Source organism: Panthera leo, chromosome E2 (genome assembly GCF_018350215.1).
Source record: "Panthera leo isolate Ple1 chromosome E2, P.leo_Ple1_pat1.1, whole genome shotgun sequence".
In the NCBI taxonomy this organism is placed as follows: domain Eukaryota; kingdom Metazoa; phylum Chordata; class Mammalia; order Carnivora; family Felidae; genus Panthera; species Panthera leo.
In genome coordinates, this window is record NC_056693.1 from 57,107,501 (window position 1) to 57,132,347 (window position 24,847).

General features: G+C 54.0%; 1 protein-coding gene across 1 annotated transcript in view; it reads left to right on the forward strand.

Moving 5' to 3' along the window:
• ATP2C2 (ATPase secretory pathway Ca2+ transporting 2) overlaps positions 1 to 24,847 on the forward strand; it is a 62,659-nt gene that overhangs the window by 11,200 nt on the left and 26,612 nt on the right. Inside the window, exons 2-7 of the mRNA XM_042917930.1 lie at positions 10,240 to 10,350; positions 11,612 to 11,728; positions 16,355 to 16,444; positions 17,270 to 17,305; positions 17,408 to 17,469; positions 21,324 to 21,432. Of these exons, the coding sequence (XP_042773864.1) occupies positions 10,240 to 10,350; positions 11,612 to 11,728; positions 16,355 to 16,444; positions 17,270 to 17,305; positions 17,408 to 17,469; positions 21,324 to 21,432 (525 nt within the window). The remainder of the gene's footprint in view (positions 1 to 10,239; positions 10,351 to 11,611; positions 11,729 to 16,354; positions 16,445 to 17,269; positions 17,306 to 17,407; positions 17,470 to 21,323; positions 21,433 to 24,847) is intronic.

Sequence of the window (24,847 nt, forward strand, 5' to 3'; positions counted from 1 at the left end):
CTATATATATATATCCCTATATACCCTTATCTCTCTATATATATCCCTCTATACCCTGACCATAAACAAATAAATAAGTAAATAAGTCCATAGATCCCATCCAATCCCGTGAATACCGCAGGGTTGGTGCCTCTCTATGTTCCTAACTCCTGACACCAGTGAGAGTGGTCGTGTCGACTTACTGCGTAATCGCCCTGCCTGCACCCAGTCTCCTTACCTTCCCGCCGCCCCCGCCTCCTGCCCCAATTGTGTCGGCCACCACCTGGCTTGGGGTCTCCTCATTTGGTCCCTGACTGCACTGGCCATCCTGGCAAAAGCGGCATCTCATTTTGTCCCGTTGGTCGTGCTTTGTTGTCTGTGGTGACACCACCGTCTCACACGCACCGCAAACCCTGCTTAGGCGTACTTCCAGGGCCTGGAACACACATCTGAAACCCATGGCGACCTAAGGCTGGAACTGGAGAAGCCCCGCGTCAGCAGTCCCATCCGGTGCGTGGGGATCATTCCCATCTCACAGAGGAGACAAGCTCAGAGAAGTCAAGGGCCTGTCTGAGGGTTGCACAGCAGGTTGCGGGGGAAGTGGGGCCCCCCGATCACTGAGTCTCGGTGAGTCGAGTCGGGGGCCAGGCAGCGGTCCCTTCGCCCATTTGGCTGATTTAGGGTTGTTTCCCCCTAACATCCAAGAGTACTGGGCAGGCCCCGTGGGGTTACCAGCCTCCCTTTGCTCTGTGCACCCCAGGGGGTTGCCCTCCCCACCCTCCAGCGCATCTGCTAGGTCTTGGGTTCCCCAGGTTCCTTTCCTTCCGCCAGGAAGCCCCCTTCCCTCCTGCACGGGCTCTGCCCCTCTCAGGCTTGGTCTGCAGGCTTTTCCCCCTTTGAATCAGCAACCTATGCAGGTGACTCATGATTCAGGAGGCGACAAAAGGGAGGCTCTCTGGGAGGCCGTTGCTGCTTCTGTCCTCCAGCCGCCCCGCCCCAAAGACAAGCAGCCTGTTTCTATTCCCTTCCTGTCCTACCCAGGCTGGCTGCTTCCTCCCAGTCTCGTGCACCTTTTTGCCTTCTCTTGTTAGTGGCACCACCCCTTGGGCAAACCGCCTGGCAGGGGCCCCTATAACTCAAGGCAGGTGTACCTCCGAGCCCGCATTTCCCTTCTGGGTGTGTTCCCCGGAGAGAGGAGGGCTCACACCCGCTCAAAGACCTACACACGGCGGCATGGCTCGCGGAAGGCGTTGTGTGTGAAGGCCAGACCAGACGCACCCGACATGCCCAGCCACGTGCAAATGGTTAAGTGAATTGCGGCCCGTCTGGGCCACGGAATACTTGAAATAGGACCGGCCGTCTAAAGACGACGAGTGAGAGTTTTGTTTTTGATCTTAATCCACGTCGTACGTGCGGGGAGACACACGGGCGAGTCTCACCGCAGTAACATTGGGTGAGAGGGGCCGGACACAGGAGGACAGCTGTATGGTTTGTGTTCGTTTACGTGGGGCTCCAAAATACAACACATCCACGCTGGGGGAGATCGAAACGTTGCTCATCTTTTAAGGAGCTACGAACCGAGAGCGGGCACGGGGCAGCCTTCTGGCTGCTAAAGAGATTCTCCGAGGCGTCGGCACGGGGTCCCCGGGGGAACCTGTCTGCAAGAATGCACAGGTGCACACTCCCTAACTGTGCACCCGACTGCGTCCAGGACATACTTCAATAAATGTTTAATGTTGTCCATACAGGTAAATAAAAAGCTTTCACAATCTGATTTTTTAAAAAATATTTTAAATGTTTTTATTTATTTTTGAGAGAGAGAGAGAGAGAGAGAGAGAGAGAGAGAGAGACAAAGCGTGAGCGGGGGAGGGGCAGAGAGAGAGGGAGACACAGAATCCGAAGCAGGCTCCGGGCTCCGAGCTGTCAGCACAGAGCTCGATGCGGGGCTCGAACCTGCAAACCATGAGATCATGACCTGAGGCTGAAGTTAGGCGCTCAGCCAACTGAGCCGCGCAGCCTCCCCTTGACTGGTCCTTTGTTAATGGACATGGGGGTTGTTTCCAGTAGTTTGCTTTTGTAAACACTAGTGCAGTGGGTGACTTGGAAGAGATACTGTCCTGCAGTCAATAGGTCTGCAAAAGAAACTGCTAGAATTGGTCAGCTTTAGACTTGATGTTGCCACGTGGCCTTCCGCGAGGGCTTGCCTGCCTTCCCGAGGATGAAAACTCGCTCCCCCGGCCCCACAAGCCGCAAACTTCTTGACCCTGACCTCGCAGACAGGTGAAGACCGGCTGTGGCCGTTTTCAAACGCGCTCCGGTTTTCAGTGAGTTTGATTATCCTTTCACATGGCAGTTACTTATCGCCTTCTTTCCGCGAACTCTTAGTTTCTCTCTTTCGTCCATTTTTGAAAACCGTGGGCCGACGGTCTCTTTCCTTCTTCGTGAGTACGCGCTCCTCGTTCGCTCGGGGGGGCCATTCACCGTCAGTGACACGAGCTGCAGGCGTCTCCCCGGTGCGGTGCTTGTCTTTAGACTACGTGTGTGGCGCTTTGTGCAAAAGACAACCCCGTTGTTACGCGGTGAATTTATCAAGTTTTTTCGTTCGTGGCATCTGGCTTTGTCTTGTGCTCAGAAAGTCCTTTTCCTGCTGAGATTAAAAAAGAACAAATGTATGGGGCGCCTGGGTGGCTCAGTCGGTTGAGCGTCCGACTTCGGCTCGGGTCACGATCTCGCGGTCCGTGAGTTCGAGCCCCGCGTCGGGCTCTGGGCTGATGGCTCGGAGCCTGGAGCCTGCTTCCGATTCTGTGTCTCCCTCTCTCTCTGCCCCTCCCCCGTTCATGCTTTGTCTCTCTCTGTCTCAAAAATAAATGTTAAAAAAAAAAAATTAAAAAAAAAAAAGGACAAATGTAGGCCATGATTTCTTCCGGTATTTTCGGTTTCTCTTTGTCCTAATTGTCCTCCTTGTTCTTTTAAACAAAGCTGCTGGTGTCATTCGTCAGTTGAGGGCGAGGGCTGTGTCTGCTTTCCCGGGGTACCAGGCCTGGTTTCCTGCACAGCGCGAGAAGCTGGGGACTGGATGAGGGACCGACAAGGGCTCGTTTGACGGGACGCAGGCCGGCCGCACTGGCTGTGGCACAGGGCATTTGCTCTGCCATCACCAAGGGGAAGCCTGCAGCATTGCCTGCAGGCAATGTATTTTTACAGGACCCCGGTGGTTCTCCAACTGTGGAGTGCCTCACTGTCCCCTGGAGGGACGGCTAAAGCATGGATTGCAGGGCTCCTGCCCAGAGCTTCTGATCCGTGAGATGTGGGATGGGCCCTGAGAACCTGCCTTTCTAGTGCGGCCCAGGTGACGCTGGGCTGAGGACCTCTCGGCGAGAACCACCAGGCTGAGGCATAACCAGATAGTTCACAGATGCCTTAGGAGAGACTGTCGCGGAAGTCTTGGAAAGAAGGAAGCTTTTGCATTGAGTTGGGGTCCTTTGCCCTTCATCTCCAGTGTCCCCTCCGTAATGACCCTGCCCGATTGTTCTTGGGTTACCGTGACCCTTACGTTGTTCCTCTCCAAGTGCCTTGATCCCAATAACTGCATCCACCCACACTATGAGACTCATTTTTCTCTTTTTTAATTTATTTAGAGAGAGACAGAGACAGCGTGGGCGGGGGAGGGGCACAGAGAGAATCCCAGGCAGGCTCCGCCCTGTCGGCGCAGAGCCCGGTGTGAGGCTCGAACCCATGAGCAGTGAGATCACGCCTGACCAACTGAGCCCCCCGGGCGCCCCTACAATGAGAGTCTAGAGGAGTCAGGGCTGTGTGGTTCACTGGGCCCCTGACTTCCTCTGCGGCCCCGGCCCTCCTTCTGGAACCCTTCCGAGTCACGCTCTGTCCCTTCGAGTTCCCCAAACGCACCACGTGCTCTGCTGGGCACCTTGCCAACTGTCCTTCTTGAGCCCGGCCGGTCCCTCTCCGCTCCCTGGGAACTCGCTCCCGCACCTGCTTCGAGGATGCTTTTACTCACGACTCCCGAGCCCCACCCCTACTCAGAATCGCACCCCTGCCCGTCTCCTCTATAGAGTGAGGTGTCCCCACCATGGCACTGCCACCTGGGCCACGGGTGTCTCTCGGCCTGTTCCTTCCCGCTGTTCCCAGATTTGCAGACACCGCGTTGCATTCTCATGGCAGATAGAGAGTAATTTTTTCGCGGGCGTGTGTCTCATGCAGCAGTCGGCGAGCTCCCCATGTATATGTTCCCTTCCGCTTTCTGGATCCCAGGCACTGCCCTTGGGGCCCCGTGTCTGGTTTCCTGTTACCACCCGCCCCCCCCCGCCCCGGGAAACTTACAAGCCTCTGCTCTTAGAACCCTCACTTTCCAGAGGGGGAAACCAAGGCATGGGGGAGGTTTTGCACCAACATGTTGAAGAAATAAATGTCTAAGGAATGTTTAAAGAAACAGGGAAGCAATCACTCGGGTCTAACTCCCTGAGGGCTTGCGACAAACCGAGTCCCCCGGGCTGGACGGGAAGGCAGAGAAAGCCTGGCTTCTGGCTCAGGGAGGCTGGCCCGCCCTCCCAGGTGCCACGCACGCACTTGTTCCCCAGTGAGCTCACGTTGTCAGCCGACTCAGCTGTCAGCGAGTGTCCTGTTTGCCCCTGGTGGCTGCTTTGGAAGCCACCGCTAGGTTAAATATCCGCTCCGAGCCATCTCTGCTTAGTGAAAACACTCAAAGTCCGAACGTTCCAGACCCTTTCCTTAGGGGTTTGGGAGGGCCCACGCCTGGCAGGCGGCTCTGTGTACTGTGGGCAAACAATACTTTGGAGGTCACAAAGGGAGGTCACCTGTTGCATGATCCTGTTTATGTGAAATATGCACAAGAGGTAAACCCGTAGAGACAGAGAGCAGAGTGGTGCGGACTCACTGACAGTGGCCACAGGTCTCGGGGGGAATGGAAAGGTCTTGGAGCTAGAGGGAGCTGGTGGCCGCACAGCATGGGAGATGCACTAAATGCCACAGAATTGTTAGAGGGTTAGTTTTAGGGGCACCTGGGGGGCTCAGTCGGTTAAGCGTCCGACTCCAGCTCAGGGCATGATCTCTCGGTTCGTGGGTTCGAGCCCCGCGTCGGGCTCTGGTGCTGACAGCTCGGAGCCTGGAGCCCGCTTCGGATCCTGTGTCTCCCTCTCTCTCTGACCCTCCCCTGCTCCCTCTCTCTCTCCCTCTCTCCCTCTCTCTCAAAATTAAATAAACGTGAAAAAAAAAAAGTTTTATGTAATGTGAGTTTCGTCTTAATTTTAAAAAGAGAATAAAGGAGAAGGGAGAGGTGGCCCCCCACCTCAGGCTTGACAGGAAGCGGGGACCAGGGGTGCCCCAGAGGGCACCTGACCTCCGTCAGGATGTGCCACTCTCGAGACGAGGGGCACACACTGGGATCCTCACCCGATGGATGTGTGTGAGCATGTGTTCCAGTCGTCCGTCCAGTGGCGTCGAGGGCACGTGCGTCTCGATTGGTGTCCTCATCTGGTCTGGGAGGACGTCAGGACAGAGTGATGCTTCTGTGTCTCACGCAGGTGTCACTCCCTCTGCGCTGCTGAGGTTTTGTGCCCCATCACTCCTTGCGTGTCCTGTGTGTGTGGGACCCCACCCAGCCGGTGCCAGTCACTCCCCTGTCCGCCCTGTGATGACACCCAAACACGTCTCCAGGCATTGCAGAGCCGCCCCTGGGTGACAACGCCTGCTTTAAAATACATCATGGTGGGGGCGCCTGGGGGGCTCAGTCGGTTGAGCGTCCAGTGTCGACTCAGGTCACGATCTCGCGGTCCGTGAGTTCGAGCCCCGTGTCGGGCTCTGTGCTGACGGCTTGGAGCCTGGAACCTGCTTCGGATTCTGTGTCTCCCCCTCTCTCTGCTCCTCTCCTCGCGCGCTGTCTCTCTCTCAAAAGGAAATAAACATTAACAAAATTTTTTTTAATAAAAAAATAAAAGTACAGTGTGGTGTTTTATCCCGAGAGCCACTGGAATCCGATGTTTCAAGCCTGGTGCGTGCGTGCAGGGTGGGTGTCCGGAAAGCTCCCGACAAGCAGGGGCGCCCGTGGAATGTGATCACTGCTGTGCTTTTTGGTCACGGCACAAGTGAGAGCAATCCCCGGAAGTGGACGTGGTTGGCAGAGCGTTTCTTTCTTTCGTTCTTTTTAAAAATGTGTATTTATTTTGGCGGGGGGCGGGAGGGGGGTTGGTGCAGAGAGAGAGGGAGACACAGAATCCGAAGCAGGCTCCAGGCTCTGAGCCGTCAGCACAGAGCCCGATGCGGGGCTCGAACTCACGAACCAAGAGATCGTGACCTGAGTTGAAGTCGGTCGCTTAACTGACTGAGCCACCCAGGCGCCCCTGTTCTCAGTTTTGAAGAGTCTCTTATGCTTTGGCTCTCTCCCACTCTAACCTCTTTTTTTTTTTTCTTCCCCTCCCCCATGGGTTCCTGTTAAGTTTCTCAGGATTCACCTAAGAGTGAACACATATGGTATCTGTCTTTCTCTGTATGGCTTATTTCACTTAGCATCACACTCTCCAGTTCCATCCACGTTGCTACAAAGGGCCATATTTCGTTCTTTCTCGTTGCCACGTAGTACTCCATTGTGTATATAAACCACAATTTCTTTGTCCATTCATCAGTTGATGGGCATTTAGGCTCTTTCCATAATTTGGCTATTGTTGAGAGTGCTGCTATAAACATTGGCGTACAAGTGCCCCTATGCATCAGCACTCCTGTCTCCCTTGGGTAAATTCCTAGCAGCGCTATTGCTGGGTCATAGGGTAGGTCTATTTTTAATTTTTTGAGGAACCTCCACACTGCTTTCCAGAGCGGCTGCACCAATTTGCATTCCCACCAACAGTGCAAGAGGGTTCCCGTTTCTCCACATCCTCTCCAGCATCTATAGTCTCCTGATTTGTTCATTTCAGCCACTCTGGCCGGCATGAGGTGATATCTGAGTGTGGTTTTGATTTGCATTTCCCTGATGAGGAGCGACGTTGAGCATCTTTTCATGTGCCTGTTGGCCATCCGGATGTCTTCTTTAGAGAAGTGTCTATTCATGTTTTCTGCCCGTTTCTTCACTGGGTTATTTGTTTTTCAGGTGTGGAGTTTGGTGAGCTCTTTATAGATTTTGGATACTAGCCCTTTGTCCGATATGTCAGTTGCAAATATCTTTTCCCATTCCGTTGGTTGCCTTTTAGTTTTGTTGGTGTTTCCTTTGCTGTGCAGAAGCTTTTTATCTTCATAAGGTCCCAGTAGTTCATTTCTGCTTTTAATTCCCTTGCCTTTGGGGATGTGTCGAGTAAGAGATTGCTACGGCTGAGGTCAGAGAGGTCTTTTCCTGCTTTCTCCTCTAAGGTTTTGATGGTTTCCTGTCTCACATTCAGGTCCTTTATCCATTTTGACTTTATTTTTGTGAATGGTGTGAGAAAGTGGTCTAGTTTCAACCTTCTGCATGTTGCTGTCCAGTTCTCCCAGCACCATTTGTTAAAGAGAGAGTCTTTTTTCCATTGGATGTTCTTTCCTGGTTTGTCAAAGATGAGTTGGCCATACGCTTGTGGGTCTAGTTCTGGGGTTTCTATTCTATTCCATTGGTCTATGTGTCTGTTTCTATGCCAATACCATGCTGTCTTGATGATGACAGCTTTGCAGTAGAGGCTAAAGTCTGGGATTGTGCTGCCTCCTGCTTTGGTCTTCTTCTTCAAAATTACTTTGGCTATTCGGGGCCTTTTGTGGTTCCATATGAATTTTAGGATGGCTTGTTCTAGTTTCGAGAAGAATGCTGGTGCAATTTTGATTGGGATTGCATTGAATGTGTAGATAGCTTTGGGTACTATTGACATTTTGACAATATTTATTCTTCCAATCCATGAGCAGGGAATGTCCTTCCATTTCTTTATATCTTCTTCAATTACCTTCATAAGCTTTCTATAGTTTTCAGCATACAGATCTTTTACATCTTTGGTTAGACTTATTCCTAGGTATTTTATGCTTCTTGGTGCAATTGTGAATGGGATCAGTTTCTTTATTTGTCTTTCTGTTGCTTCATTGTTAGTGTATAAGAATGCAACTGATTTCTATACATTGATTTTGTATCCTGCAACTTTGCTGAATTCATGTATCAGTTCTAGCAGACTTTTGGTGGAGTCTATCGGATTTTCCATGTATAATATCATGTCATCTGCAAAAAGCGAAAGCTTGACTTCATCTTTGCCAATTTGGATGCCTTTGATTTCCTTTTGTTGTCTGATTGCTGATGCTAGAACTTCCAACACTATGTTAAACAACAGCGGTGAGAGTGGGCATCCTGTCGTGTTCCTGATCTCAGGGAAAAAGCTCTCAGTTTTTCCCCATTGAGGATGATGTTAGCTGTGGGCTTTTCATAAATGGCTTTTATGATGTTTAAGCATGTTCCTTCTATCCCGACTTTCTCAAGGGTTTTTATTAAGAAACGGTGCTGAATTTTGTCAAAGGCCTTTTCTGCATCGATTGACAGGGTCATATGGTTCTTATCTTTTGTTTTATTAATGTGATGTATCACGTTGATTGATTTGCAAATGTTGAACCAGCCCTGCATCCCAGGAATGAATCCCACTTGATCATGGTGAATAATCCTTTTTATATGCTGTTGAATTTGATTTGCTAGTATCTTATTGAGAATTTTTGCATCCATATTCATCAGGGATATTGGCCTGTAGTTCTCTTTTTTTACTGGATCTCTGTCTGGTTTAGGAATCAAAGTAATACTGGCTTCATAGAATGAGTCTGGAAGTTTTCCTTCCCTTCCTATTTCTTGGAATAGCTTGAGAAGGATAGGTATTATCTCTGCTTTAAACGTCTGGTAGAACTCCCCTGGGAAGCCATCTGGTCCTGGACTCTTATTTGTTGGGAGATTTTTGATAACCGATTCAATTTCTTCGCTGGTTATGGGTCTGTTCAAGCTTTCTATTTCCTCCTGATTGAGTTTTGGAAGAGTGTGGGTGTTTAGGAATTTGTCCATTTCTTCCAGGTTGTCCGATTTGTTGGCATATAATTTTTCATAGTATTCCCTGATAATTGTTTGTGTCTCTGAGGGATTGGTTGTAATAATTCCATTTTCATTCATGATTTTTATCTATTTGGGTCATCTCCCTTTTCTTTTTTGAGAAGCCTGGCTAGAGGTTTGTCAATTTTGTTTATTTTTTCAAAAAATCAACTCTTGGTTTCGTTGATCTTCTCTACAGTTTTTTTAGATTCTATATTGTTTATTTCTGCTCTGATCTTTATCATTTCTCTTCTTCTGCTGGGTTTAGGCTTGGCAGAACATTTCTAGGCAGCGAGGCACTTGGGGGGCCACGTCAGGGATGGGGGCTGGCAAGAGGGAAAAGCGGAATCTGCTCTGTCTCTTTCAGCTGAAGTAAGAGGTTGGCTGATGCCTCCTTCCTCCTTCCCGCCGCCCAACAACCTGCTTCCTGGAAAAGAAAAAGATGATTATCATGTCCCGGGGGACAGAATACTAGGAATCGCTTTGCAGAAATACCTAGCCTTTTCCTGATTGAGCTCTCCTGTGCTGTCTTCCCGTGCCCTCCAGATACTTCCTCTGACTTCTATCCAGGCCTATGTGATTCCCAGAGCTCGGCTGGGCCCCCCACTTTGCTTGGGTTATTGCAAATGACACGCAGGAACAGGCCGTGATATCACCTCTCAGCATCAGGGGCTTTCGCTACAACGTAGCACATGCGTGACCACGAATCCCAGAAGTTCAAGGTTCGAGATTCTGAACGTGTACGTCGTCACCCTTCTCTCTCCGCTTTGCGAGTTCCAATTCCATAAAATAAGTTTGCTTAAAAACAGATGCATCAGTAACAACCGACTGCTGGAAACAACCCAAAGGTCCATCAAGGGTAGAACGGGTAGGGGCGCCCGGGGGGCTCAGTCGGTTGAGCATCCGACTTCGGCTCAGGTCATGGTCTCGCAGTTTGTGAGTTCGAGCCCCGCGTCGGGCTCTGTGCTGACGGCTCGGAGCCTGGAGCCCGCCTCGGATTCTGTGCCTCCCTCTCTCTCTGCCCCTCCCCCACTCAGACTGTGTGTCTCAAAAATGAATACACGTTAAAAATTTTTTTTCTTTGAACTAGAAAAAAAAAAGATAATGCGCACTTTCTCCGTGTATGCTTCGAAAATAACACAAAATTTGGTACAATTTTGTACCAAAGCGGTACAAAATTGCCGCTTGCTTAACAGCAATCCTGCTTTTTTTCGCAGATTGGTGGACAATGTGAGCTGAAAGCCATCGAGAAAGAGAAAACAGTGGTGGCTCTGTCACCCAAGGAGGCGAGCAAATGCCACAGAGAGGACTTGGCCAGAGCGTTTCATGTAAGACTTGAATTTGCGTTTGATGCTGGGATGGGGAGGCTCTCAGCTTCAGAAGAAAGCCCCCCCACAGCCCCGATCTAGAATTCTGTGTTGTTATGCGTTTTTCTCACCACTGCTAGAAAATGCGACTCCTGTCGAGCCGTTCTGACATCCCACGGGGACCATTGTCATCGTCAGTCGTCTCGTCATTGCTGTCGGTGGAGCTGGCCCTCGTGGGGCCCTTACCCGAGGGCAGGCGTCCCCCCCAAACCTCTCTGTACTTCTCTTACTCGGAGACCCAGAGAACGCGGTCACCCGCGCGGTCCCGGAAGAGCAGGGCAAGACTTGAATCCGGGCGGTCTGACAGAGCTCAACCCCGTAACGCCCGCCTGTCCACGCACGTTCTCTTTTATACGCTGGGGTGACGTACCTTTGGGGGAACGACCACGTTCCCTCGCATAATTATTGCTTTAATGCTGTGCAAACAGCTTGGAGTTGTATCTGGCACAATGCCAGGTCGTAATTATTACAGATAATAGTAATTTGAGCCCTTGTTTCTAAGGACAGGACTTTTCTCCATTTTTTTTTTTTCTTTTTAATTCTTAATTACGGTAACACGCTCAACGTAAAACGTGCCATCGTTGAGTGTACCGTTTGGGACCATTGAGCGCATTCACGCTGGGGTGCAACCAGCCTCCAGAAGTTTCCATCTTGCAAAACCGAGGCCCCGTCCCCGCGAAACATTCGCTTCACCCTCCCCGCCACCCGGCCCTTGGCACCCGCCTCCTCCTTTGCACCTCTGGGAGTCTGAGCCCTCTAGACGCCTCACGTAGGGATGTGGGCCGCAGCAGGTGGGGATCCCATTTTTAACTGGGGGGGGGGGGGGCGACCGTCCATACCGTTCTCCACAGCAGGTGCAGCATTTGACGTTTCCAAGGCGAATTTTTTTTAAAGAAGTAAACAGAAGCGTTTCTACGTTTCTGGAATTCCTGGCTACAGTTCCCTTCATTGAAATTGTGGCCCGAGGTTGTCTTTTCTGCTGTAATTACAGGGCAGGAGGGCGGTCCGATTGAGACAGAACTGGACTGTGGGCTTTCCCCTTCTCTCTCTCTCTGTCCCTGTTTGCTCAGGGCCTTTCAACAAGTTCCTTCTCCTCTGTGGACAGCCCGGTTTCCTCGTCCACGGTGGCGGTGGCCGGCTTCCGGAGTGGAAGCTCTGCGGGGTGGGTTCCCTGGTCCTTCCTGGCCCTTCGGTGAGCCGGTGCTTAACCGTGTCCTTCCAGGTGGACTTACAGAACGGGCTGTCTGAGTTCTCGGTGTCGCAACGCAGGCTGGTCCATGGCTGGAATGAGTTTGTCGCCGATAACACCGAGCCCGTGTGGAGGAAATACCTCGATCAGGTAGGGGTATTTCCTTGCGTTAGCTAGTGTCGGCCCGAGCGTGCGGAATAGCCATTCGGTGTTTAGATGTTGGTTGGAGGTGTCCTTGGACCAGTCTGGGCTGCAGGGCGGCTGTGCTATAGAGAAGGCTCCCTGCTCGTTCGGGCTGCTTTTAGCCTGATGGCCACGAGCAGCTCACCAACTCCCCAGGCAGCCATGACCGTGAACGATGCCTGCCCTTCGCCTCTGCCCTCGGTGCTGGCCCAAAGCCAAGTGGAAGGCACACGAGTCAGATGCCTGGAAGCCACAGGGAAGAGGAAGGAAAGCTTTGAAATACACATGGCTGCAAGTTCTGATCTGGACGTCAACGCCCTTACCGCCTACCCAGTGCCAGTTCAGAACCCCCCCGGTTAACAGGCTGACTACCGCAGACACCTGCAGACATTCAGACTGCCTCGGTTTCCCCTCCTGAACCTGACACTTCTCCCTCCCGTCTGTGGTACCCCGGCTGCCCCAGGCTTCAGCGGCCTTCCTATTGGCTCAGCACTTAAAGCTTCGTGATTGGCCATTTGACGGACCAATCACAGCCCTCTGTGCAGCATCCTCTGTCTCTACTCCCCTCTAGTCTCCACCCCGCCCCGCCCAGCCGCTCATTTGTCAGGTCTCAGCACACTGGGGATATCTTTCATGGACGCGTTTGGCACCCAAGTCAGCTTCTGGATGCCTAGGTGGCTCTAGCCAGCCCAGAAGCTTCCCGGAATCCCAGGGTTGGAAGGAACCAGTGGAGGCTCCCGGAAGTTGGAGTTCAGGGAAGCAGGCGGACACAGGCGGGGGGGACTGACGGTCTCCCCTCTGCAGCTGGGCCTCGGTCTGTCCAGCGCTGACTGCCCCTTCCTGCCTCGGCTGTGTTAAAACTCCTACAGGGGTGCCTGGGTGGCTTGGTCGGTTAAGCGTCCGACTTCGGCCCAGGTCATGATCTCACGGTCCGTGAGTTCGAGCCCCGTGTCGGGCTCTGTGCTGACAGCTCAGAGCCTGGAGCCTGTTTCAGATTCTGTGTCTCCCTCTCTCTCTGCCCCTCCCGTGTTCATGCTCTGTCTCTCTCTGTCTCAAAAATAAATAAACATTAAAAAATTAAAAAAAAAAAAACTCCTACAGATGCCAGCCAAGGGCTTTCCAGAAATGAGACCTCTTACATTTCTAAGAGCAGGGAGCCTGCTTATTCAGCGTAAGCTTGTCCGTTCAGGGATCCATCTGTGGGCTTCCCTGCAGGTCTAGAAGGCAACTCCCGTGGCTGTGTTTGCCCATCCTCTGCACTCACTTACACGTGCGTGGAGAGCACTCGCTCTGTTCCAGGTGTTGACCACCCTGCTTGCCTCCGGCGACAGGGAGCTCTCCACCTCGAGAGACAGCCCTCCTTCTCTGTCTCCAGCGAATCGCCGTTAGGAATCCCGCCTCAGCGTGACCCGAGACGCGTGGCCCCAGGGTCGCAAGGCCAAGGTAGATTAGAGTCAGGCCAGCAGGGTTCCAGCCCCAGTTTCCAGCCTTGCGACGCTTCGGGCCGGGCCTTGAACCTCCTTGAGCCCGGTTGCGCTGTCTGGAGATTGGAACTAGTACGTCCCTGCTGTTCTGGGTTTTACACGAGAAGAGGGCGGCTTAGCGCATTTAAGGACTTTCTGTCGTGGGCCCCCACCCCCATGCCTACCGGTTGGCCCTGGTTGAAGCTGGCAGTTAAGAGTCGGGCTGGCCGACATGAATCCTTGGACAGTTCAGTTTCTCTCAGAGCCTCCGGCTGCTCATTGGTCAAGCAGGGACATTTGACGATACTGTGTCCTCAGGTTGGGGGGAGGCTAGCGTGTGCCCGGAGTGTGGCACAGACGAGGCGCTCGGTAAGATGTCGGTGGGTTTTAGTGTTACCGTTCACCTGGTGTATTGCCCGTGGCCCGCACGGTGAGCCTTCCGCAGACGCTTTCCACCTGTGTCCCTTTACTTGTGGCCTTAGAGGGGCCCCGAGCCAGGAAGAGTCTAATCATCTGCGATCAGAGCAGTGCCCGTGGCACATGGGTCGGCCACCTGTCTGCTGTGTCTCACGGTGACTCGCCTGTGGCGGGTGCTTGGGATGGTCTCAAGGTGGGGGAAGGGGGGGGCTGGTGATGCCGGTGTGGAAGAGCCGTCTGGGTCCAGCTCCAGAGAGGGCCGAGCCTGTGGGACTGGAACTGGGGTTCAAGGTGGCACTTGACCCAGGCCTGGCTGGAGACCAGCACCTGGTCCCAGGTCTCAGAGTGGCCCCCGCCAGGATGCACAGCCCTGAGCTGGCCTGGAGCCCGGGGCTGGAGGGGCCCTGTGTCCAGAAATAGTCTTGTTGCTCTGGGAGTCCCGGGTGGGTGTGGCCTGCAGGGAGGGGAGGGGAGGGCAGGGCAGGGAGCCAGGTGGCCTTATGGAAGCGACCCGGACAGGAGGACATGCACCTGAGGCAGGACAGACCTAGTGCCGGTCTCTGCTCTGCTATGTGACCTTGAGTAGGAGTTCCAACCCCACCAAGCGTCAAGTTCCCCTGCCTCAAAATGGGTGCGGGCCGCTTCATTCATTCATTCACTCATTTATTCATTCTAGATAAGTGCTTTCCACGTTGCTGGCCACGGGCTAGGCATTGTGCGTAGAGCAGCAGCCACACCGACTTTCTGCTTTGGGGAAGACAGACGGCCAGCTTCCCGTGTCATCCGTCACCACTGACTGTGGTCAGGACGGCCGTTAGGAAACGATAGCAGGGAGGCTTTTTTGGGCTGCGTGGTCAGGGGAGCCGTTCGACTCGTGCCCAGAGGAGGTGATCTTCGAACAGAGACCCGAAGGAAGGAGACAAGGGAGCCGTGCGAGGGTCTGGAGGAAGGATGTGCAGGAGGGGGAAGTGCAAAGGCCCTGGGGCAGGAGAGGCATGGTGCATGGGAGGCTAACCAAGCTTCAGAAGGTGGCCTGGAGATTTAAGGCGCCCAGAGCCTGGTGCGTTACGGGTGCCCGGCCCGTGTTTGTGTCTCTCTTACCGTCTCACCTCTATCCAATCAGATGGCAAGTCTGTGACGGGCTCCGGGCCGAAACGAAATCTTACTCCTAGCTCTCCTGGACTGAAGCGTTTCTCCTCTCTGCCCCAGGTTGAGTGGTGTCCTCCCCAATTCACATCTACCCAGAACCTCAGATTATTCTCTTATTTGGAAAAGAAGGTCTTTGCACAGGTGGCTAGTCCAGAGCAGGCCAGACTGGTCAGAGTGGCCCTAAATCCAATGCCTGGTGACCCTAATAAGAAGAGGGGAGACACACAGAGACACCCACAGGGAGGAGAGGGCCGCGTGACCCAGGCGGGGCGTGTCTTACAAGGCAAGAGCCCCAGGGATGGCTGGAACCCCCAGAAGCTGGAAGAGGCGGGAAGGATTCTCTCCCAGAGCCTCCAGAAGAGACTGGCCGCATCAGCACCTTGATCTGGAGTTCCGGCCTCCGGAACTGAGCGAGAACCAGCCCCCGGTGTTCAAAGCCCCCCTAGGTCATGGTCATTTATCACAGCAGCCCCAGGACACTGACACACCTCCGTGGGCTTTCCGGAGCTCACGTTCCCCTCTTCTCTTGGACTTCGTTCTCCCGGATTTCTGAGGAAAGGGTGTGTCTGCCTCCGTCGGGGAGTGCATGGCCTTGGCAGTGAGCTCTGCCCGCAGCGCTGGGCGCAGCCCGGGGCCTCTCAGCCCCTCGCTCTGCCGGCTGCCCCGAGACCCTCAGAAGCGACAGTGGGACTTCGCTGGGCAAACCCTTCGTTAATCTTTCATTAGGGACGTTTTCAAAACTATGCATAAGTAGAATAATATAATGACCCCCACATACCCATTATCTGCCTTCGATGATTATCAGTCCATTTGACCCACTTTTACCCGCCCCCCCCCTTTTCTCTGCAGCCTTTTAGAGCAGATTCTGGAGACTGAATCCTTTTAGCACGGCCCCATCTTAAACAATTATGACTTGCCTGTTGACACCTTGACTTTCACCTCGATCCTAATCTTTGGTCTATTCTCTCTCTTGCTCTTTTTATGTGTTTGTGTTTCTGTTTCCTTTCGATCGTCTGTAACATGAGATACTACGTAGTCTGTGAAATGAGGGGGCAGATCCATGAAACAATAAAGTAAACACCCTTTCGGGAAGTTTCTGTGACACCCGTCGACGGGAACGACCTCCCCGGAGGCCCCCGAGGCAGTTAGTTACAGGAGCAGGTTGGTGTAGTTGGGACACATGGGACTGGGGAGCTGGTGGAGCGAAGGGGACCCTTAGGCCATGCTGGGCCAGCTCTGGCCAGCCACCAGAGGGGCTGGGTCCTGCCCCGGAGCGTCACGGAGACGTGGCAAGGTGGGACCGGGACCTCCAAGGCAGGGCCGGGGCCGGCGTCTGGACAGGCACGGCGTTGGGCGACCCCCAGGGAGCCAGTGTCAGTGAAACAGCAGAGGTGGGATTTCGGGTGGAGGGGACCCTTCGGACGGGGCGGTATTTCTCCCTAGCGCTCGGGCCCCTGTGGTGCCGGCCCGGGAGCCCGGCCTCGAGCAGAGGGTTGCGTCCTAGGGGGGAGGGACTGGAAAAGAAGCCCTCACTGCCCCCCGCCGCCCTGTTTTCACTTTTCAGTTTAAGAACCCCTTGATCCTGCTCCTCCTGGCCTCCGCCTTGGTGAGCATCCTCACGAAGGAGTATGGGGACGCCGTCAGTATCGCCGTGGTGAGTGCCCGGGGCCTTGTGGGCCTTTGCCACGTCCGTCTCTGCCCCGCACGGCGGTGTCCTGGGGAATTTTGCCGTCGCTGTCTTGGCGGAGAGCCAGGTGGCCTCTGGTTCCTTCCTGTTGGGGCCAGTGTCCTTGGCCGAGACCCCCAGGCTGGAACTGCTCTGTCCCGTCTGTGCAGGTAGCACAGAGACCGGTCCACAGAGTGGTCCTTTGTGAGCTGCTTCCCCGAGGTGACCACCGAGCACCTGCTTAGAAAGGATTTCTTGTTAATTTAGGTGAAAGTCGCATCATTTAAAAAGTAAGCGTTTTAAAGTGTACAATCCAGGGGCGCCCGGGCGGCTCAGTTGGTTGAGCATCTGGCTTCGGCTCAGGTCATGATCTCCCGGTTCGTGGGTTCGAGCCCTGCATCCGGCTCTGTGCTGACAGCTCGGAGCCTGGAGCCTGCTTCAGACTCTGTGTCTCCCTCTCTCTCTGCCCCTCCCCTGCTCATGCTCTCTCTCTATCTCAAAAATAAATAAAAATATTAAAAAATAATAATAATAAAAGAATATGTCTGTACTATAGGATCCTGTGTTGTGTGTCTATGCAGAAAAATCTAGAAGCATACCCCAAAATGTGAATCTTTGGATACCAGAATTTGGGATGATTTTTCTTTTTTTTTTGAGGGGGGGTCGCATCCGTTTTATAAATTTCTGTGTGCTTGTTTTGCAAGAAGGGAACAGAGTTGGCAAGGCCGGGTGCCGTGGTCCACCTTCCACGGGCCCGCTCGCTCACTCGTGGAACAGCTGGGTGCTGACACCCCCTCCCTGTTTGCTCCCTAGGCGGTGCTTATCGTGGTGACTGTCGCCTTCATCCAGGTGCGTAGCTCTCTCCTGAGGTCTCGGGCAGGGTACCCCGGGTGTGACGGGAGCCTCGGAGTTCCCAGCCTTGAATGTCATGTCGGATGTGCTTCCCGCCAGGAATACAGATCTGAAAAATCATTGGAGGAGTTGACCAAGCTGGTCCCTCCCGAATGCAACTGGTGAGTCAGAGATGGCCTGGGGCTTCTGGGTTCCTCGGGGCAGCCAGTGGGCTGGTGGGGTTGGCAAAAGTTTGCCAAGTCTGTGTCCCTTGTGGTGTGATGGAGGGGAACCCCGCCTTCCTGGGGGTTGGGAGGCACGGCGTCTGCCTTGCCAACGGATTACTGTGTGTCCTTGGGCACGTCGTTCGACTTCTCTGGGCTTTCACGGTCTCATCAGGGTCTAATGAGAGTGCCGGGGCTGGGGCCATGGGTGGCGGGAGTGGATTTGGGAAGAGAGCAGCCCGCGACCCCCGTGGTATGGTGGGCATGGCTGGACCGAGTGGACTGAGCGGTCGCGACGCGGGGCTCGAACAGGCCGAGGCTCCGGGCCGTTGGGCTGTGGGGTGAGACGTTGCAAGGCTGGCCTCAGCGGCCCCGCCGGCCTCTTTCCTGCCTGGACGTTTCCGCATCGCCCGTTGTTACCACACGGCCATCCCCAGAGGCGTTTGAAAGGGACAAAGGGAGACCGAGAATGCAGTGCTATGCGGTAGAACTTTCTGGGATGCTCTGTAATCCACGCCGTGCAGGACGAACCACTACTCACCTAGGACCACGTCAGGGTGGCTGGGGAAGTGAGTTCTTCATTTCGCTGCACTTCAGTAGCCGGCGGGACAGCTGAGGCTTCTGGGAGGTGCACAGTCCGCTGCCCCAGGGTAGGGACGCGGCCGACACCCGGCAGACAGTGTTTGGGGCCTGGCGTTTTCTTGATGTCATTTCTAGTTTGCCAGTGAATTTTCTAGTCTCTCCTGGAGAAAATGGACTGATTTCAGGAAAGGGCCAAGTCTGCGCCCCTCCCCCACCCCCTGGGTGGCTCTGCTCAAGTTGTTTTGGGGCCAGTGTCTTTCCCAAATATGCACCTGCTGCTTACAACAAAGTAGCTGAAAGTATCTCACGGTTCCAGGGGCTTGGGAAGGGTTTAGACACATAGTAACCCTCTGTTTTCTCAAAGATGATGTTTGGGGAAGAACCTGAACATGTATCTAGATATATATGGCACAGGTGCGTCCCACAGCTGGGGTAGAAAGCTCTAGTGGGTTGCGTCCCACCTCCCAAGAAGCCAGCAAGCAAGGGGCGTGTGTGTGTGTGTGTGTGTGTGTGTGTGTGTGTGTGTGTGTGTATAACACAAGGCAGAGAATAACCAGTAACCGAGACAAAAAGAGGATGATGTGGAAGGGCAAGAGAAGGTGAGTCGATTCTAGAAGGTTCACTGGGGGCACCAAACGTGACGGAGCTTAATAAGAAGACGAGCCAGGCTGTCAGAAATCCAGATGTGTGACATGTGACATAATCCTACGAACAAACGGGCACATAAATGATTCATGTGGTCTGATGATCTGATCTTGAGTGTAAATATCAGGTCTCGGCCTTTCAGGCGGACAGTATGCCTTATTGATGTCCCCGGAAGTCACTTCTAAAAGACAGTTCTATTTTCAAGAACAGCGATGACAGGCAGGCTGGTAGAATCGAAAGGGCACCGAAGATACGCAGCCTCTGTCTCGGTGTCTGTTCTCCACGCCGGGAGGAACAGACCTCCGTCCTTCGTGGAGCCGTTACGTATTTATTGAGCACCTACTGTGTGCCAGGAGAAATCATGCCAGGGTTACCCCGGGGAATGAGAAGGGAAGGCCTCGACCATCAGAGAGCACACACTCCTACCAGGGGAGGCAGATAATAAAGGGAAGGAACGAGACGATTTTGGAATACGGCAGGTGCATTCGAGCCAGAAGGGGCCCCCGCACCTGAAACCACAGGAAACTTCATGGAGACACAGTAGTACCCGATGGGAGAGTGGGAACGGCTTTCGGTAGCTGGTGAGCAGGCTGCCCTGACCTGACCTTTAAGGAGGAGCTGACATTTTAGGTTGGGACCTGAGAGATGGAAGGAGCCAGCCGTGGAGAGTTGAGGGAAACGTCTGGCGGGTGCTCGTGGCTGCAAGGGACAGCCGAGCTGCACAAACCAGAGAAATCGTGGTGTCTCAGGGCAAGGGGCCTCGGGTGGCAGGGACAGTGTGGTTGGTCAGCTGGAGATGACATCGGGGGCCTGGTGCTTTTATTTCTCATTTTTTACATGTTTTTATTTACTTTTGAGAGAAAGGGAGAGAGAGAGACAGAGACAGAGCGCGAGTGGGGGCAGGGCAGAGAGAGAGAGAGGGGAGACACCAAGTCGGAAGCAGGCTCCAGGCTCCGAGCTGCCAGCACAGAGCCCGACGCGGGGCTCGAACTCACGAACCGTGAGATCGTGACCCGAGCCGAAGCCGGACGCTCAACCAGCTGAGCCACCCAGGGGCCCCGTGGTGCTTTTATTTTCTTTGCTCTGCCATCTTCAGCCTGTTGGCTTTGTCCTCTGGCTGGCTCCCCTTGTAGTCCCAAGACGGCTGCCACAGCTCCAGACATCGGAGCCGGACGTGAAAAGCTCCCAGAGAGGAAGAGGTCGTGTGTGTGTGTGTGTGTGTGTGTGTGTGTGTGTGTGTGTGTGTGTGTGTGTTTGTGTGTGTTTACAGAATGGGGAAGCCTTTCTCACGAGCCCCCAGGAAATGTCCGTTCGTGTCTCACAAACCAGTGTTACGGAAAGTGCCTGTGCCTAAGCCAGTCCTGGGCAGGGGCTGGGCTCACCCCGATGGTCTCAGCCAGTCAGAAGCCGCTCGCCAGAGCAGACGGCTCGAGGTGGGAAAGGGTGGCTATCTGAACAAGACTGAAATCTGTTAACGAAGAAGAGGGGAATGTCTGCTTCCACGTCCGAGGCTGGCAAAGAGCTTGAGACCAGAAAGGGCTGGGTGTGTTCCAGGGCTGGATGGCAGGAGTGCGGGAGGGGGCGGGACCCAGTCAAGAGGGCCTTAGCAGGGCCTTTGGGTTTGAGCCCAAGGTCATCGAAAGCCATTGGAGGTTTGGAGCAGTAAGAACTTGTGATCTGTTTTTTTTATCTGCTTTTTTGTGGGTTTTTTAAAATTTATTTTGAGAAAGAGAGAGAGGGCACAAACAGGGGTGTGCAGAGAGAGGGGGAGACAGAGAACCAAAGCAGGCTGCGTGCTGTCAGTGCAGAGCCCTATGTGGGGCTAGAACTCACGAACCGTGAGATCATGACCTGAGCTGAAGCCAAGACTCGGACACTTAACCGGCTGAGCCCCCCAGGTGGCCCTGATCTTTGCGTTTTAAGAGCCCTCTGGCCACGGCGTGTGGGACAGAGAGAAGACGGCCAGGGACGGGGCGGGCGCCCGGCTGGGACTGTGGCGTCCGGGGAGGGTGGCGAATGGGGGGATTGCAGCGGGAGCCTGTGCCCAGAAGCACGCGGCTTGTTACTGGCACGGCCGTGAGCAGGGGTCGTGGCCCAGCGGGAAAGGAGGTCCCGGGCTTCTCGGGCCCGTAAGATGCACCACCACCCCCCCCCCAGCTCTGCCAGGCTGAGTCCTGGAGACAGTGCTCTGTGCCCGAGCGGTGTCTTCTCTGAGGACAGAAGTGCCTCTAGTCACTGGCTCCATGAAGGAAGCTTTAGAGCTGCTGACTTACACCTGCAGAAGCTTCTGGAGGCCACGTGGCTCCGCCTTGTTTCCAGGCAGGGTAAACAGTAGTAGTGGGCCCGCGTTTCAAATGAAGCCGAGGGTCTCCCAGAAGCCACTCGCTTCGCCAAACGTCTTTTAGCGTGTGTGACCTTAAAATACGATAAAACCACGAAGGCGCGAGGGTTGGTCCGTAACTGAAAGAGACAGCGTGCTTCTGTATTCTTTGCTCAAATTGGCTAAAGTGCGCAGAAGCGGGATGTGATCAGCATGTCGGTGTGTGTGTGTGTGTTTGTTTGTTTGTTTACCGTTTCACATGCAGCATCAGAGAAGGAAAACTCCAGCATTTGCTTGCGCGAGACCTGGTTCCCGGAGACATCGTGTCTCTCTCGATCGGAGACCGGATCCCCGCAGACCTCCGTCTCACTGAGGTGAGGAGTCCCGGACCCTGGCCTTTGTGATCTGCAGACACTTAGCTTATTGGCGACAGGCATATTCTCCTCTCTCTCTCTCTCTCTCTCTCTCTCTCTCTCTCTCTCGTGCACACACACAAGGCATGAAGTTAGCAAGCAAGCTCATTTTAAGCACAAAGCCCCTCGAATTGTGTTTCATTAATTATTCATTCCCAGTTTTAAGTTTTGGTTATGTGATTTTCTGGCTTAGAGCAGATGGCACTAGCCCGTTAAACCAGGGTGGGACTGAGGGATAAGGCAAGCGTGGCTTCTAGAAGGAGCTGCTCTGATGCCAGAAAGAAGCGTGACCAGATTGCTCAGTGCCGAGGAGGGAAACAGACCAGCGGAGACCCAAAACGGAAGTACGAGCTTTTACGATAGTGTGGGTTGGGGACGTGGGGTGGGGGGCGAGCCGTGTCCCTGACCTTTGTGGGTGTCATGGTGCCACAGCGTCACCTGAGGCTCTCGGAGATAATCCTTGATGTATCAGAAAAGGTGAAGTCGAGTTCGGAGGGATCAGTTGGCGGGGGTGATCTATTTTCCGAAACTTTGCAGAAATGCTGAAGAATCATTCACGGCTTTCAGTGATAACGGCTTCAGTGCAGGCTATCTCCCCGACTCACTTATTTCCAGAGCATGTGTCTTCGGGAATTGTAGGATCATTGGCGTGCTGTTAACACAGCGGCCTGGAGGGGCGCCCGGTGGCTCAGTCAGTTGAGCTTCCGACTCTCGATTTCAGCTCAGGTCACGATCTCGAGGCTCGTCAGTTCGAGCCCCGCATCGGGCTCCGTGCTGACAGTATATGGAGCCTGCTTGGGATTCTCTCTCTCTCTCCCTCTCTCCCTCTCCGTCTCCCTCTCTCCCTCCCCTTCTCTCTCTGCCCCTCCTCCACTTGAACTCTCTCTCTCCCTCTTTCTCAAAATAAATAAATACACTTAAAGAAAACAAAAACACAAACAGTGGCCTGCAGAGGGTGATGGGGAGGGACGAAGAGCCAAATCCGGGCCCCGCATTTAAAGCCCCGAGCCACTCTCTGCGGCAGAGGCAGGGGCCCGAGGGACACTCCCGCTTTCAAAGCCTTCTGCCCCTGACTTTGAGATCTGCCGCAGGGTAGGGACCCGGGTGAGCAGGCTGGGGGGCTTGCTGTCAGGCTCATGCCGCTGTCCCTTCCCGCAACAGAACAGATTCCTCAGCGTCTGCTACCCCCCCCCCCCCCCCCGCCCCACGCTGGCCTTCAGCGGTCCAGACCGCTGTGTCCAGCGGTCCAGAGGCGGTGCCTCGAGGCGGCTAGTGCCCTGGGGCCGGGCATTGGCCCTGAATTTGAAGCCAGGGCCTACCGTTCACAAGCCGGGTGGCCTGGAGCGAGGTACTTAACCTTTGTGCCCCCGTTTTCCCGTCTGCAAAATGGGGGAAGAAAGTGGGCGGCTGTAAGGATGACATCACCTGGATGGAAAGGGCTCAGCCCAGGGCCTGGCACGGGTGAGTGACGCACGCTGGAAATCTGGGGGCCCGGGGTTTCGTCTCCCCGCCCCGCGCCTGCCAGCCTGCGACTCTGACGAAGGCTCGGCCTCCCTGAGCCTTGGTTTCCCCATCTGTCAAAGGGGATAGCGCTCATTCCGCCTCGACGACTTACCACCTGCGGCACGCTCGGCCCGGCGGCCGGCGTGACGTGAGCGGTCGGTGCGTCGGCAGTGGCTTCATTGCCCTCCCTTTCCCGTCCCCCCCACCCCCACCCCAAGTCCCCGCAACAGTTCATAACCCCCGGGTAACTCTCTCCCTCAACTGGTTTTCTTCCTGCCTATGTTAAGTCCACCCGTACCTGCTTCTGATGCCACAGGATGCTTTTTTCCCCGCGACCGGTCACAAGGTGGCACTTTCCCTTCTTGGTATTTTGCAACTGCCCTGAACAACCAATGCCTTTGTTTATTCACCGTGGCATATTGGTGTCAGCTATTAAACCCTGAGATCCGGGAGAACTTTATTTAGGGCTTAAAGCCACTTAGGTCCAGGAAACAGCGGGTTCAAGAAAGTTCTTAAAATAGGTAAGCCCGCCACCCTTCTGCATAGTGTGTGGAGGTCACAGAGTATTTTCTCTTCCCACAGTGAAAACAAAGGCCAAGGCCTGGGGGAGAGGCTGATGTGGCCCAGCTAGTAGGGCAGGGTCACTGCTCCTTGTTTTTCTTTGACCACTTCCGGAAATGAAAAGGGAGTTGAATGGAATCTGTCGGGGCTCCAAGTAAGGCTCTTTCTCGGAGGGGAGACTGGCTGGGCGTGAGGAGACGGGAACCGCCTTGTCTGCTCTCCAGCAGGAACGGACCAGAGGCTTCCACTGTCTTCAGGCCCAGCCACCTCCGGGTGGCCACTGGTGTCACATAGGTTCTGGGCCTTGAGTATCTTTAGCCGCCAGAATCGTTGCACAGGCACGCACACATTGTTCCTTCTTGGCCCAGACATTCCCCTTCATCTCTGCCTCCCAGCGTGTTTCTCTTTCCGGAAAGAACGAATGCGCTTACATATAAAGTCGGGTCTGTGCCGACCACGGGGTAGAAACCGCTTCCTTTCGTCTCGCAACAACCTTGAGAGAACACGACTTCATCTTCTGACTGTACAGCAAGGACACAGAAACCGGGAAAGGTCGAGCAGCCCGCCTGAGGTCATGCGCCTGTCAGTGGGGGAGGAGGAGCACATGCCCTCTGGCCTGCAGTCGGCTGTTCTGACTTTTTCTCGCTCCGTCTCTCCCTCTGGGTTCCCCAATGTATCTCTCTCCTCTGGCTGCTATAACAAATGACTAGATACCGAGCGGCTTAAGACAACACAAATGTATTCTCTTACGGTTCTGAAGGTCAGAATGACAGCTCATTTCACTGGGTGGAAAAAAGGAAGGTGTTGGCATTTAAAAACACAACAGATAAACCTGGGCAAGAGTTAAGGCTCACGTCTCGGTTCAGAAGGTCGGGGTGTTGACTGAGCCTCCACCTGGAAGATTCCTGCCAATCCCAAATTGACTTCAGTGAAGTATATTCAGGGTCAAGCCCGCCTGATTGAAAAATGTCCTGGAGGGGCACCTGCGTGGCTCAGTCGGTTAAGCGTCCGACTTCAGCTCAGGCCATGATCTCCCAGTTCGTGGGTTTGAGCCCTGCGTCGGGCTCTGTGTTGACAGTTTAGAGCCTGGGGTCTGTTTCCGATTCTGTGGCTCCTTCTCCCTCTCTGTCCCTCCCCCACTTGAGCTCTATTTCTCTCTCAAAAATAAAGAAAACATTTAAAAAAATTTTTAATGTTTTTATTATTTTTCTTTATTATCATTATTTTTTTGAGAGGCAGAGAGAGACAGAGCACGAGCAGGGAAGGGGCAGAGAGAGGGAGACACAGAGTCCGAAGCAGGCTCCAAGCTCTA